Here is a 15,080-nt window from a genome sequence, read left to right as displayed (position 1 = left end):
TATCTGGATATATAGAGAAACTTTACCACAATCAACCAGGCAAATGTAGGTGATAACCAACCCCAGATTCAGATACAAGGCAGTTGCATAGCAGCTGCCTGAATAAAATTAGTAATTAGGTGAACATGTGGCAATGGAGAGACCCCTCTTGCTTGTAACAGGTACCAACAAGAAGTGGTCAAATTAGATTGATGTTTCATACATCATCTTGTTTTTAATCTAAGGGGGATACATGCAAACGTGATTCCATAACTAGTTGACAGTAATTGAAAGGAGATGAGTTATAGTAGGGTTGGCTCAAAGAGGACCTTTCACAGGTCCTGACATTACAATATAAGTACCTGGCACTGTAGAGCATTATTAGCAGATGTCATGGCTGTAATATTTTTTTTCAGATTGGCTGCTCTGTTGCTCCGCTGTACCCCCCATTCTGCTTTCTCGCCCTGTATGCTTATAGATGGCATTGGTACAGGGAGGAGGAGATGGCAGGTTTTCTCAGGGGGCACCTCCTTCTCCCTGGCTGTGAGCTGTCCAGTCGCAGCTGAGTGCGTCACAGCCAGGGAGAAGGTGAGCTTTTTTCTCTGGCTGTGTAACATGCTCCGCTGTGATAGTCATACACTAAATGTAATGAATAGCAGTGTTTTAAAACATTATTGTCATCATACCTTACTTGTGTCTCTGTTAATGTGATTCAGGCTCTGTTTACATTCTTTGAGGCTTTATTGGAGGTATACAGCAACATAAGCCTGTTAAATGGCACACTATGGATAGTTTTGGTATGTTCAGTACATATAGTGCATTCGGAGACTCTTTACACTTATCAATTTCACAATTAGTTATGTTGTGGCTTTGTGCTAAATTCTTTTTTTTTTTTATCTAATTTTTCCCATCAATCTGCACTCAGTAACCCATATTGAGAAAGTGAGAACAAAATTTTAGACATATTCGCAAATTTATTAAAAACCAAAAACTGGAGGCTGGTTGCTCGGGGCTGTGTGCTGTCTGCGGTTCTGTGGTGTTCGCACTCAATGTACGTCTTCTATCCTCTTTTTTGGTTCCGTTGGCTCGGATAGGTTGGGCTCTCGCGTACTGGCTGCGGTATTCACCGTGTATGCCAGTTGCCAGGGGCAACGTCTGGTGCTTCTTTCCTGTATCTTGGTGTTTCTGTTATGCCTGGCCTGATATGGTTAATCTCCCTGTTTATTGGCTGGGTGTTTCCTATCAGGTGCGCTCGTTAGGCAGCTACTTCTGCCCATGAGCAATAAAGGCCTTGGGGTCAGTTCTGTTTTAGTTTGTCTGAACTTCAGTTCTCTGTTCAGTCCGTCAGTTCTGGTTTGTCTGAAGTTCAGGTCTCTGGTGTGCCTGTGAGTATGTCTGACCTTGTCCTGCTTGCTGGATGTAGCCCCTTGCCTCTGACCCAAGGGGCTTTCTGGCTACACTTCAGTGTGGTATCGCCTGGTTCTGCATTGATGTTTCTGATGGGTACCTGCTCTGATGTCTGTTCTGTACCTCTCCTGTGTCTGATAGCTTAGGAGAGCTTATCTGCATCTGATAGCCTAGCAGAGCTTATCTGCTTCTGATGCATTTGCCTGTTATTGTCTGGCAGTCCTTACTGCTTCTGTTGTTCCGTTCATGTCTGTCCGGCAGTGCCTCATTGCTCCTGCCTTCGTGAGAGGGTCCCTAGCTTCCCCAGAGGGGGGATTACGAATTTCTGTCTGTGTGCAGCTCTGCCTGGGGTCGCCTAGCTTCTATTGTGCTTGGGGTGCAGGCATCTGCTTCCGTCTCTGTTATGTTCTCGGTTCCAGCGTCTGTTGATCCTGTTAGATCCTTGTATTTGGTGCCTGGATTCTGTTTCTGTCTGCTCAATCTACTGTTGGTACCTTGTCTGGTATCTCCATGTCCGCCTGTTCCAGTTGTCACTTACTTGGTTTGCGCTCTGGAGTAGCCCCTGGCCCCTGAGCCCTACGGCTCAAGCCTATCCTCACCACTTGAGGCTCTAGTGAAGATCAGGTAGCTGCTTAGTTACGCCCCTCCAGAGTATTGCTAGTCAATGGCACAGTGGGTTCACTCCCACTGATCCGTTGCAGTACATTGAAGTTCCCTGGTTCAGTTATGTGCTCTGATTACCTTGTAATAAAGTTCTGGTTTACTTTGGTCTGTTTCACCTGTTAACCTGTTTCCCTGACGTCCTGGAGGCTTGCCCATGGTCTCCAGCACGTGACAACATAATTCTAATATCATCCCTACAATGAAACATGGTAGATGCAACATCATGCTGTGGCTGTCTTTGTCAGTGACTAGGAGAGAGAAACTGGTCAGGGTTGAGGGAAAGCTGAATGAAGAAACGTACAGAGATATTCTTATTGAAAACCTGATCCACAGTTCTCTGGACCTCAGACTAGGCTGAATGTTCACCTTCCAACAAGACAATGACCCTAAGCACACAACCTAGACAACACAGGGGTGGCTTAGGGACACTTTGTGATGTGCTAATGTCAGCTGAACATAACTATATTAGTGCCATCTCACTGCCTAAAGCCTTTATTGAGAAAAACAAACTTTTATAATATGCAAGTTGCACCTGCTCCTAGAGGCTCAGTTTCCCCACCTCTTTTCACGCCCTTCTTCTCTTGATTGACAAGGCCAGGCAGCGCTGCTCTCCTCTCGCCGGCCATGTCTGCAGTGTAAATCTCGCGCCGTTCATTATTCGGCGCAGGCGCAGTGAGGGAAGGAAGTTAGGCAGGTGCTGCCCCCTCCTGCTCCTAGAGGCTAATTAGCATATTCTAATTCTTTGATTTTCTCAATAAAGGCTTTAGGCAGTGAGATGGCACTAATATAGTTATGTTCAGCTGACATTAGCACATCGCTAATGTCAGCCAGCTTAATACCCATTTTTCAGGTAACAGAAACCCTTTAAACGAAGTACTGAGTAAAGGGTCTGAATACTTATGTTAATGCAATATTTAAACTTTTCATTTTCAATAAATTAGCAAAGCTTTCAAGCAATCTGTTTTCACATTGTCATTATGGGGTTCCGAATGATGGGGAAAACTTAACATTATTTTTACTTTATCACAGGGCTGCAACATAGCAATATGTGCAAAAGGGAAATGGTGAGAAGTCTTACCGAATGTGTTGTATGTTAGAAGGTTCGCAAACAAAGTGTGTAAATGAACTTGATTATTTACAGTGATGAATTGACAAAAAATTGTGATCAAAGTCTTTAAATATAGTTCAGGAAAAAGGATGGAAACAAACCTAGTGGTAGTGTGATTAGAAGAAGGCAAAATTAGGGTGCATTCACACTGTGTTTGCAGTGTACGTTTGGCATATGGACCAGTAAAGTTCCCGGCTTATATTTTAAATATATCCATAGACCCCCTTTCACCTGTTCTTTTGGCCTCCTCCAGGGCATTATATTATTTATGCCTATACACTGGCATATGTTGGAGGCATCCATTAGAGGTATACATCTGGAAATCTTCTCATGGATATACTGCAAATGCAGTGTGAATGCACCCTTACTACTAATTGATTTTGTGATTGTTTTTTTCTATTGTTGTAATCATTATTATTATTATTAATAACAGATATTCACCGAAGATCTCCCAGAAGTCGAAAACCTTCCCCGAAATCTTGTACTAGCATTTTTATTGGAAAACTTTAAACACCTTGCTATTCCTTATTTGGTGAGGAAGAAAAATCTATCTTTCTAATTCCGCTATATATGCAGCAAAAGAAAAATAATAGAAAGCGTGTTACATATTTTGACCATGTAAAGGGTATTTTATTATATCTCTGATGTATGTATACAACTGCTTTCTAAAGCTCCTTTTTCTCAGTGGTGGTTTAGTAATCTGTATATTATAAATATTATTTCCTTGCTGTACTGAAATTCTGCTCTGCATGTAATAAATTCCAGCCGAGCATGTGATTGACATGTGTTTATACACAGCAGCAGCCAAGAATACTTTAAGGATCAATTAACACTTTGGAAAAATGCATCAATTTAGATACAATACATGTGTATGGGATGTTCAAAACCCTATCCTCATGTAGCAGAAAAAGTAATTACCTTATAATAACTGCTTTCATTAATGCTCCTGTCCCTTTCCACTGCTCCCTTAAAAGACCGTTGCTATGGCTCATCTGTCTCCGGCTAGGACAGGCATCCTCAAACTGCGGCCCTCCAGCTGTTGCAAAACTACAACTCCCAGCATGCCCGAACAGCCTACAGGTACCAGCCTACAGCAGGGCATTGTGGGAGTTGTAGTTTTACAACAGCTGGAGGGCCGCAGTTTGAGGATGCCTGGGCTAGGAAGACAGAGGGGCGGTTCTTAACACTGCATGCCTGCATTAAGCTTCAGAGTGAGGAGGCGTGTTTCTCAGTAATCCAATCTGATTGGCTGTCAGGAAGCTGCTTGCTACAGCATGTTTGTATGTGACCTGAGGGAATGCAGTTTTGGCCTCAGATAACTGGCAGAGGAGCCATCTTAAGAAGATCCTTATAGTGTAGGATTCAAAACTGCCGTAACTAGGGGGAAAACGTAAGGAAAACAGTGGTAAGTGAAGAAACTAAAGATTGCTTTATGCAATAACATATGCTAAAATTGATTTTTGGATAAAAATATGACAGTTATCCTTTAATAACAGTTGTGAGTTGTGAATCCTCTTTAATGATCTATGTAGTAGTTCCATATTGCAGACTTTAAGGAGTAACTGTCATTTCAGTGTTTTCCATAAATGAATAGTACAGAGAAAGATCATTAAGTGTTCTTGCATGGCAAGACCACTTACTGTTATCTCACATATATATTCTTATTATTATAGCCAAATTTACCACCCTAACTCCGCCCACAGTTTTTACACTACATAGACAGTAATATACCGAAACCGTGCAGATTGTTCCTTATTGGTGTGCTATTACTTTGTGGAATGTTTCGCTGAATAGTTCACGAAATATCTGTGTTTTTGTGGCGAAATTGGTCCCATAGGAATTAATGTCGGAATGTTCAAAACTAGAGTGGGAGCTGACAAAAGCTAGAGTGTGAGCTGAAATATCAGGACATGATTTCTAAACTGCCACCATTCCCTCATTTTCAAGCCCACCTACACAAATCTTATATCAAAACGTTCAGCTATCCCTGCTGCCACTAAAAATGTCCACGGCTAAGCAATAGTCCTGATAGATTTCACAATATGAAATCTATCAGGACTATTTGTTTGCAACTCACGTCGCCCATTGACATTTATTGAAACTCCACTCTAGCCACCTCAAATTTGAATGGCAATTTCTAAACTGCGACTGTGCCTTTATTTTTCATATTTCAGAGACATACTATGCTTCAAAATGTAGGTCTGGGTCTTGTGATTCTCAGAATATAAAGCTCTTCGCTGTAGGATTTATAATTTTTAAACTACAACCATTTGAAGTTGGCAACTGCCAATGAAGTAAGCAAGTTGGAGCAGTTTGTTTTTAACCGCTCTTATCTGCCCTTGCTGTAGAGTCAGTTGCCATAGGAACCCAGGTGTGTGAGCAGCCAGCAGAGTGACAAAAGCTAGAGTGTGAGCTGAAAAATCAGGACATGATTTCTAAACTGACACCACTCCCTAATTTTTAAGCCCACCTACACAAATCGGCTGCTAATGTTTTTATAAATTTATGTTTTAATGTAACTAAAGCACTTCGGGCAACAACATTGCAATTAAATGTGCTATATAAATAAATAGAAGTTGAAATCCATTTCTCACTCTATCAAGTTGCCATGTGCACTTTTTAAATTTGATCAATCAATTGGTTAGTGTAATGTTTACTATCTTTACTCACTCCAAACACTCCACACAGTTACTCTGCCCACTCCATAAAGTTACTCTGCCCAGTCCAACCTTTCCACAGTTACTCCAGGCACTCCAACCACACAACAGTTACTCAAGCCACTCCACCCAGTTACTCGGCCCACTACAGTTGTAGAGTCACTGGTGGAGGCAAGAACACTTCACACAATTTCCCCAGAAATTTTAGCTTTTCTAGTTCCTTATACTCTTACAATACTCCTTTACTGTTCCCCTTCAATAACTCTGAATTAACTGCTGAAATCTGTCTTCTGTGAAGATGGGCTGCCTGCTCACCGAAGAATCAGATTACCTAGAAGTCCAAGGAGAAGGGAGGGGGTGGAAGGGATAGGCTATTGGAGACAGGCAGAGAAACTGGCACTGACTGCTGTTTGTAAGTGATTTACTGTCTAACGTCACTGCTGGCTTTACATCTAAACTGCTTAGTACTGCTGCATAATGTCCTATATTACTGCTGTTTCTTCTGAGGTTGTGCTGCAGAAAGTTATTAGTAACATAATTTGTAAGGCTGAAAAAAGGCATGCATCACTTAAGTTCAGCCTGCTCTCCTGGGAAATTGACCCAGAGAAAGGCAAAAAAAAAAAACATGAGGTAGAAATTCCTTCCCAACTTCAATCAGGCAATGAAAAAAAACTCCCTGGATCAACCACCCTTCTGCAGAATACTTGTAACTGTAACTCGTAATTAGGGTTGTCCCGATACCGATACTAGTATCGGTATCGGGACCGATTCCGAGTTTTCTCGGCGGTACTCAGCCGCCGATACCCCGCCCCGATACATAAATAGAATACTTTTTTGAACTAACGCTGCCCTCTCCCATGTTCCCATGTCCCCCCTGTATCCCCATAGCACTTACTTAAGCTTCCATAGCAGGCAGAGCAGACGGCAGCAGTAACGTCACTCACTGACGTAGAGCGCCTGCTCCGCCCACTTTATGAATGAAGCAGGCGGAGCAGACGCGCAACGTCAGTGAGTGACGTTACTGCTGCCGTCTGCTCTGCCTGCTATGGAAGCTTAAGTAAGTGCTGTGGGGATACAGTGGAACATGGGAGAGGGCAGCGTTAGTTCAACTTAATAACAGGATAAGGATTCACGTTTATAAAAAAATACTTCGGTGAGCGGCGGGGCCCGGTGTATTGGGGGACACTGTTATGAGGGGGATCTGTGGATGACATATAGCAGTGTCATCCACAGATCCTCCCCATAACAGTTCCATCCACAGATCCCCTATAACAGCACCATCCACAGATCCCCCACCAAATAACAATGCCATCCTCAGATCCCCCCACCCCATAACAATGCCATCCACAGATATCCCACCCCATAGCAGTACCATCCACAGATCCCCATAACAGTGCCATCCACAAATCCCCATAACAGTGCCATCCACAGATCCCCATAACAGTGCCATCCACAGATCCCCCATAACAGTGCCATCCACAGATCCCCATAACAGTGCCATCCACAGATCCCCCATAACAGTGCCATCCACAGATCCCCCATAACAGCACCATCCACAGATCCCCATAACAGTGCCATCCACAGATCCCCCATAACAGCACCATCCACAGATCCCCATAACAGTGCCATCCACAGATCCCCCATAACAGTGCCATCCACAGATCCCCCATAACAGTGCCATCCACAGATCCCCCATAACAGTGACATCCACAGATCCCCATAACAGTGCCATCCACAGATCCCCCATAACAGTGCCATCCACAGATCCCCCATAACAGCACCATCCACAGATCCCCATAACAGTGCCATCCACAGATCCCCCATAACAGTGCCATCCACAGATCCCCCATAACAGCGTCATCCACAGATCCCCCATAACAGTGCCATCCACAGATCCCCCATAACAGTGCCATCCACAGATCCCCCATAACAGTGCCATCCACAGATCCCCCATAACAGTGCCATCCACAGATCCCCCATAACAGTGCCATCCACAGGTCCCCCATAACAGTGCCATCCACAGATCCCCCACATGACAGTGCGTCATCCACAGATCCCCCAAAACGGTCACATGACATTTTAAAAAAGTATCGGTATTCGGTATCGGTGACTACTTGAAAAAAAGTATCGGTACTTGTACTCGGTCCTAAAAAAGTGGTATCGGGACAACCCTACTCGTAATATTATTACACTCCAGAAATACATCCATGGCCCCTCTTAAACTCTTTTAGTGAGTTCATCACCTTCTCCTCTGGCAGAGATTTATATATTCTTATTGCTATTACAGTAAAGAACCCTTTTCTGTCTTGGTGTAGAAAGCTTCTTTCTTCTAGACATGATAGATGTCCCCTTGTCACAGTCACAGTCCTGGGTATAACTAGATCATGGTAGAGATCTCTGTACTGAGTACTAGTTTGTACTTACCAGCTCACAGTAAGCCTGAGAGTTACAGTGATAGAGCTTCCATAGGGGAAAAAAAACTGCTAAATGGAAGATACAAGTCAGATTATGGCCATAAATAGCAGACACATAGCGTTTTTATTTTGTGATTTACTTTGTATCTTTAAAGGATTGATTGGCATTGTATCCTAATCATAGTTTGGGCATTAGGTTTTAAGAATTATCATTAAATATTATAGTTTTAAGGGTCTTTTCTTTTTTGTGGATTTAAATTTTGATTTTATTAAGACTCTTTTATCCTTTTGAAACATAGAAACATAGAAAGTGTCGGCAGATAAGAACCATTTTGCCCATCTATACTGAATATATACAGAATGCTATGAATAGCCCCTGGCCCTATCTTATATGAAGGATGGCCTTATGCCTATCCCATGCATGCTTAAACCCCTTCACTGTATTTGCAGCTACCACTTCTGCAGGAAGGCTATTCCATGCATCCACTACTCTCTCAGTAAAGTAATACTTCCTGATATTACTTTTAAATCTTTGCCCCTCTAATTTAAAACTATGTCCTCTTGGAGCAGTTTTTCTTCTTTTAAATATTCTCTCCTCTTTTACCTTGTTGATTCCCTTTATGTATTTAAAAGTTTCTATCATATCCCCTCTGTCTCGTCTTTCTTCCAAGCTATACATGTTAAGGTCCTTTAAATCTTTCCTGGTAAGTTTTATCCTGCAATCCATGTATTAGTTTAGTAGCTCTTCTCTGAACTCTCTCCAAAGTATCGATATGCTTCTGAAGATATGGTCTCCAGTACTGTTCACAATACTCCAAATGAGGTCTCACTAGTGCTCTGTAGAGCTGTCTGAGCACCTCCCTCTTTCTACTGGTAATTCCTCTCCCTATACACCCAAGCATTCTGCTAGCATTTCCTGCTGCTCTATGACATTGTCTTCCTACCTTTAAGTCTTCTGAGATAATGACCACTAAATCCCTTTCCTCAGATAATGAGGTTGGGACAGTATCACTGATTTTATATTCTGCTCTTAGGTCTTTACGCCCCAGGTGCATTATCTTGTACTTATCAACATTAAATTTTAGTCTATATATACGTAAAGGAGACACATAGCGTCTTAGCCTAAAAAATTGACTGAAATGACATTTACACTTAAATAGCACAAAGGAAATAGCTTGATATCCTTATTTCCAGATAGGTACCTTCATAATGTTTTCATTGTCATAAAAGTGACGGGAAATTTAGTGAGTCTGTGTCTTAGACATGGACAGATATCCAAACACTTGTGCAATAATCACTTATAAATTGGTGATGAGAGTAGCCAAACTGATAAAACACTTGTTGTTCATGTGAATAATAATTTATGTGAACATAACAATAATCGCTGATCTTTATGAAATTAACCCGAACCCTAACCTTATACGCTGAACTTGAAAACCAAAGTTCGTACATCCCTATTAGTGAGCAGAATCTTTTGTTTTATACATTTGCAATCTATGGGAGACATTTTAGCAGCTAGTTTTGACCCACTATCACAAGGACAACTAACCATGATGGAGATGGAGTCCAGGATACAAGTCATAATATGTCCAGAAGCAGCAGCAGTTAATTCTGTAAAGTCACCTGAAAATGTAGGCACACTTTAACACTTTTGTAATTAATAATAGGTTGCTTACCGCAATTGTATTGCTAGTTGCTAATATGAATATTTGATAGTGTAAATTGGGCATGTGCGAATGTGTTAAAAACTATGTCAGTTTAACTCTTTGTGTTTTGTTTTTCTTTCCAGGAACACATTATACTTACATGGGAGGATCGGGGCCCTGAATTTCACAATTGCCTCATCAAGTTGTATTGCGAGAAGGTGCAGACTCTCATGCAAGCTATAGGTACTTGCAGGGCTGGCTCCAGGTTCATGTGGGCCCCCTTGAGGCATTTTGTTCCATTTATATGTCCCTTGTGGCTTCCACACGGTATAATGACCCCCACTGGCCCCTATACATTATAATGACCACTAGTGGCCCTTCACACAGTAAAATGACCACTAGTGGCCCTTCACACAGTAAAATGACTCCCCCAAATGCCCCCACACACACAGTATAATGACCCCCAGTGGCCCCACACACAGTATAATGACCCCACAGTGGCCCTCTATTCAGAATATTGACCCCCCAGTCGCCCCCTATTCAGAATAGTGGCCCCCACTGGGGGGTTATACTGTATGGAGGGGGCACTGGGGGTCATTATACTGTATGGTGGTCACTGGGGGTTATTATATTGAATGGGGGCTCTGGTGGTCATCATACTGAATGAAGGGTCATTGGTGATCATTATACTAAATGGGGACCTCACAGTGTAATGACCCCCCAGTGGCCCCCCTCACATACCTATCATTGCTGGAGCGCAGGGGAGCCCGGCGGTCCTGTCATTCACTAACTGCAGCTCTTCCCCCTGCACTCCTTTCCTCCAGGCCGGGCCTGGAGAAGAGAAGGAGCTGTGCAGTGATGTAGCTAGAACTGACTGGGCCCCACAGCAAATTTTAGTACGTCCCCGCACCCCCCCTTCCCACCCCCCCAGTGGGTTCGCTTCATGTTTTTCCTATCGGTTTGATGTATACAAATGTGCAGCACTCCATGTTTTTGTATCCTGAAGAGTCCAGTAAAAAATGCATACGTTAACATATATGTTTTTTTTACAATGGAACTCTATGGTGAACGGACACCACTGTATGGCATCAGTCTGAGGCATCTGTTATTAATGTATACATTTTTGGTATACTTTAAACGGATGGCAAAAATGTTAGGTGAACCCAGCCTTAGTGTCAGAATAAGCACCAGTACACAGCGGAGCAGTGGGGCAGAGAAGGGAGGCCGCCATGTACTGACAGAGCGCTACCTGGTCCTGGTGGTCAGGGGTGAGGATGGCGTCTCCCAAGGATCATTTATCTATTTTGGAAATACAGGGCGCAGTATAATACACTAGAATCTATATACTATAAAGATATTAGCCCTACCCTGTAATAATAATACAATTAGGGGTTCATTTATTAAATAGAAATATGTCTATTAGGCGTATTTCTGACACAGATTGTGGTGCAAAGTTCCTTAGCACCGCAATCTGCAACTTTTCCCCACTCATGCCAAGTCTAAAAAAGTGCATGGAAAGGGATACAGTTATGGCGATACAGTTATTGGGTACCACCACCATACAGTGACTGGATAACACCACCATACAGTCACTGGATAAAAGGGTATAAGGGGGGCCCAGTACGGGGTGGGGGGCACAGTACAGGCTGGGGGGCACTGTCACATGACCCTGTGACGTTAGAAGGTCCTTATGGTGAATGCGGTTCAGACGCCACCATCATGAGAGGTAGAGGAGTGAGACGGGCCCGGGGCCCTGGATGGACAGGAGGGGTGGACACAGCAAGTAGGTGGAAGGGGCTCTGAGGGGGATTCATACAAGAAGTAGGGGCTGAAGGTCTGTGCAGGGCAGCAATAGGAGATAGGAGGGTGGAACAGGAGCTCTGGATACATGAGGAAGGAAAGGAGACAGCAGGGGCTCCATGAGGATGAGATAGGACAGGATATGAAGGGGTGGGGGTTGGGCAGAATGCTTAATGAGTCAGTAAAACAACCAAATAGCATGAAGCTGCTGGTATACAGCATCCAGCAGCAACTCGAAGAGTTCAGCCTGCCCACCCTCCTGTCCCACAGAGAAGAGACAGTCACAGTGCAGACTCACAGACTGTGTTCACACTTCTGCTCCAGCCCTGCGGTCTCTCTCCTCAGGCAGCACGTCTTGTGTAGAGGGGGCATGTCTGAAGCTCTGCAGCAGCCCGCCTCATGTGACTATCAGAGGGCCCACCTGAGGGGTACTGCGTAAGTGAAATGACAGCAGTGTCATTGATAGAAGTGCTCATAGCAGCTCAGTGGGCCCCCCCAGGAGTAGTGGGTCCCGGAACTTGCCTGGGTATGCCGGGTGCTGACACTGACCCTGGGTACTTGCTTGTGGACGGAATGGAATAACATAATGTGTATTTAAACTTTCTACATTTTTGGGCTGCCTTTACAAGCTCTGCTCCACACCTAAATTACTCTGAAATAAATGAGCTGCAATATTTAGTAAATCTTAATTCCACCTTTATTACTTTCGGAATGTTTTGTAGGTTCTACATGCAACGAAGAGGTTGTAAATGTTCCTGCGGGCTCAGAAAAGGGGGAGCTGGGACAATTTCGCACAAAATTGCTAAATTTCCTGGAGATTTCAAACTGTTATCAGCCAGAGTTTCTGATCAGTGATTTTCCATTTGATGGTGAGTTCATCTTGGTGGCTTATATTGTATGCAAACTGTGAAGGACCCATTAAATATATTTTATGTATAACATTATTATTATTATTTTTTTTTTGCAGGGCTGCTGGAGGAAAGAGCACTACTCTTGGGTCGAATGGGCAAGCACGAGCAGGCTCTGTTTATTTATGTGCATATCCTGAAAGATACTAACATGGCAGAACAGTAAGTAGACAAACGTAAACCAATGTTGCTTAAAATCACAAGTCTTAAATCCTTTGAACTCCATTAAGACATGGATAGCCCTGAAGCTGTTTGGACTGTATGCAGAATGCTGCAGCCCATATTGAGAACTGATCAGGGGTATAGTCTAATATACTAGCTCCAATAGTAAATATATTTCTTGTTCATACTTCATATCATTGATGGACACAAGCACCATGGGTATAGATAAAGTTGACCGTGAAATGCATGTTAGGGTAACAGATGGTGTCTTCTATTTACTGAACATGTCACACCTGGGTTGGATTTTTTATGTTGGCTTGAAAAAGCCAACATACTGTTATTCGTTGGTGGTTCAGCTTATTATTATTCTTGGCGCCCCCTCTCTTTCTAAACGCTACTCCTCCTACAGTTTTGGGGGTACATACCCCAAACTTTCAAAACTTCTTCGTCCTATAGCGATGTTTGTTGCTTGTGCTTTTATAACCATTCCCACCCTCCGGCCCCCTGTGGCGGGCCCCCAAACGCCACTTTTTTCCCATAGACTTTGACAGGGAAAATTTTCAAGTCGCTCTCACCCGCATAGTTTTGAAGCTACATTCCCCAAACTCGGATCACATATTATTGGTGTCACCCTGAATTTTGGGGGGACACCCCAAAGTGGGCGGAGCTAGCAACAGCCAATGAAAATTTAGCAATTTTCTATACGCTACTCCTCCCACAGTTTTAGGAGTACAATTACCAAACTTTGCACACTTGTTCGGCACATACCCGAATAGGTTGCTTGTGCTTTGTTAAGCTATCCCACCCTGCGGGCCCCTGTGGCGGCCCCCCAAAGATCCCATTTTTTCCCATAGACTTTCGTTCGAAAATTTTTAACTTTTGCCACTCGAACAGCTTTTAAGTTAAATTCGCCAAACTTGGGCCACTTAGTCATGGGGTCAACCTGAAAATTTCTGTCACATTTTGGGGACTCTAAAACATGGGCGGAGCCACAAACAACCAATCAGATTTTCCCTATTGACTTCAATGAGAAACCTTTAAAAAGCTGTCATTCTCACAGTATTTAACCACAGCACCCAAACTCGGCAGGGTGGGTCAGTGTGTGACAAAGGTTAAAATTTATTAAAAGTGGGCGGAGTCTACAACAACAAATCAGATTTTCCCTTTTGACTTTAATGAGAAAATTTAAATTGCTGTCATTCTCACAGTATTTAAGCCAGAATACCTAAACTTGGCACCGTAGGTCATTAGGCGACTGGGGTCAAAAAAAATTATAAAAAGTGGGCGGAGTCTACAACGGCCAATCAAATTTTAGTCAGTTGTTTTAATGGGGAAATTTAAAACTGCCGCTGATCTTACACTGTTAATGGCAGGGTCCCCAAACTTGGTACAGGTGGACAATTTAAGATTAGGATTAAAATTCAGAAAAGTGGGCGGGGCCAAAAACAACCAATCAGATTTCTTTGATTTCAATGGGAAAATTGAAAAATGCTGAAAATTGAAAAATGCTGCCATTATTGATGTCAGGGGCTTCAAATATCAGAAATCAGGTCATAGATTACTTAGGCTTCAAAAATAGAAAAAGTGGGCGGAGCCACAAACAACCAATCAGATTTTCCCTATTGACTTCAATGAGAAAACTTTAAAAAGCTGTCATTCTCACAGTATTTAAGCCAGAATACCCAAACTTGGCTCCGTAGGTCATTGGGTGACTGGGGTCAAAAATTTATAAAAAGTGGGCGGAGTCTACAACGGCCAATCAAATTTCAGCCATTTAAAAACCTTTAAAAAGCTGTCATTCTCACAGTATTTAAAGGGATTATCCGAGTTAATAAAAAAAAAAAAATAAACTCTTAAAATCCATCAGGATATACATATAATTTGGTTAAGCTAGATTTCATCAAGTTAAAACCCATATGTCCACCTTTTCATGGTTCTGTCATTGCTTTGTTTACATGCTGAAGTACAAGGTGAGGGGGCGTATAACCACAAAGTCTGAGCTTTGCCTCATGAATATTTCTGGGTGTGAACAACCTGACCTTTCCTTCACCCTGCTCTGCACTTTGCAAAAAAAAACACACGATCATGTTTTGCAATGACGGATCCGGCAGGCAGTTCCGTCGTCGGAGCTGCCTGCTTGCTGGATCCGCCGATCAGTGTGAAAACTGACAGCATTTGTAGACAGATCCGGGTGCGGATCCGTCTATCCGCTTGTCATTCGGATGGACGGATCCCTCTGGCAGTCTTTTTCACAGTTTTCCCGGTCTGTGCATGCGCAGACCGGAAGGACGGATCCGTCCTTCAGTTGTTTTGCAATGCCGGATCCGGCAGGCAGT

At 43.1% G+C, this 15,080-nt stretch overlaps 1 protein-coding gene across 2 annotated transcripts in view; it reads left to right on the top strand.

Moving 5' to 3' along the window:
* VPS39 (VPS39 subunit of HOPS complex) overlaps positions 1-15,080 on the top strand; it is a 250,264-nt gene that overhangs the window by 192,577 nt on the left and 42,607 nt on the right. For both annotated transcript variants that reach the window (XM_040412082.1, XM_040412081.1), the window contains exons 17-20: positions 3,591-3,689; positions 10,018-10,117; positions 12,397-12,543; positions 12,642-12,744. In XM_040412082.1, coding sequence (XP_040268016.1) covers positions 3,591-3,689; positions 10,018-10,117; positions 12,397-12,543; positions 12,642-12,744 — 449 coding nt within the window. The remainder of the gene's footprint in view (positions 1-3,590; positions 3,690-10,017; positions 10,118-12,396; positions 12,544-12,641; positions 12,745-15,080) is intronic.

The sequence above is a fragment of the Bufo bufo genome, chromosome 11 (genome assembly GCF_905171765.1).
Source record: "Bufo bufo chromosome 11, aBufBuf1.1, whole genome shotgun sequence".
In the NCBI taxonomy this organism is placed as follows: domain Eukaryota; kingdom Metazoa; phylum Chordata; class Amphibia; order Anura; family Bufonidae; genus Bufo; species Bufo bufo.
The sequence above is the reverse complement of the archived record's forward strand: the minus strand, read 5'-3'. Positions and strand labels throughout refer to the sequence as shown.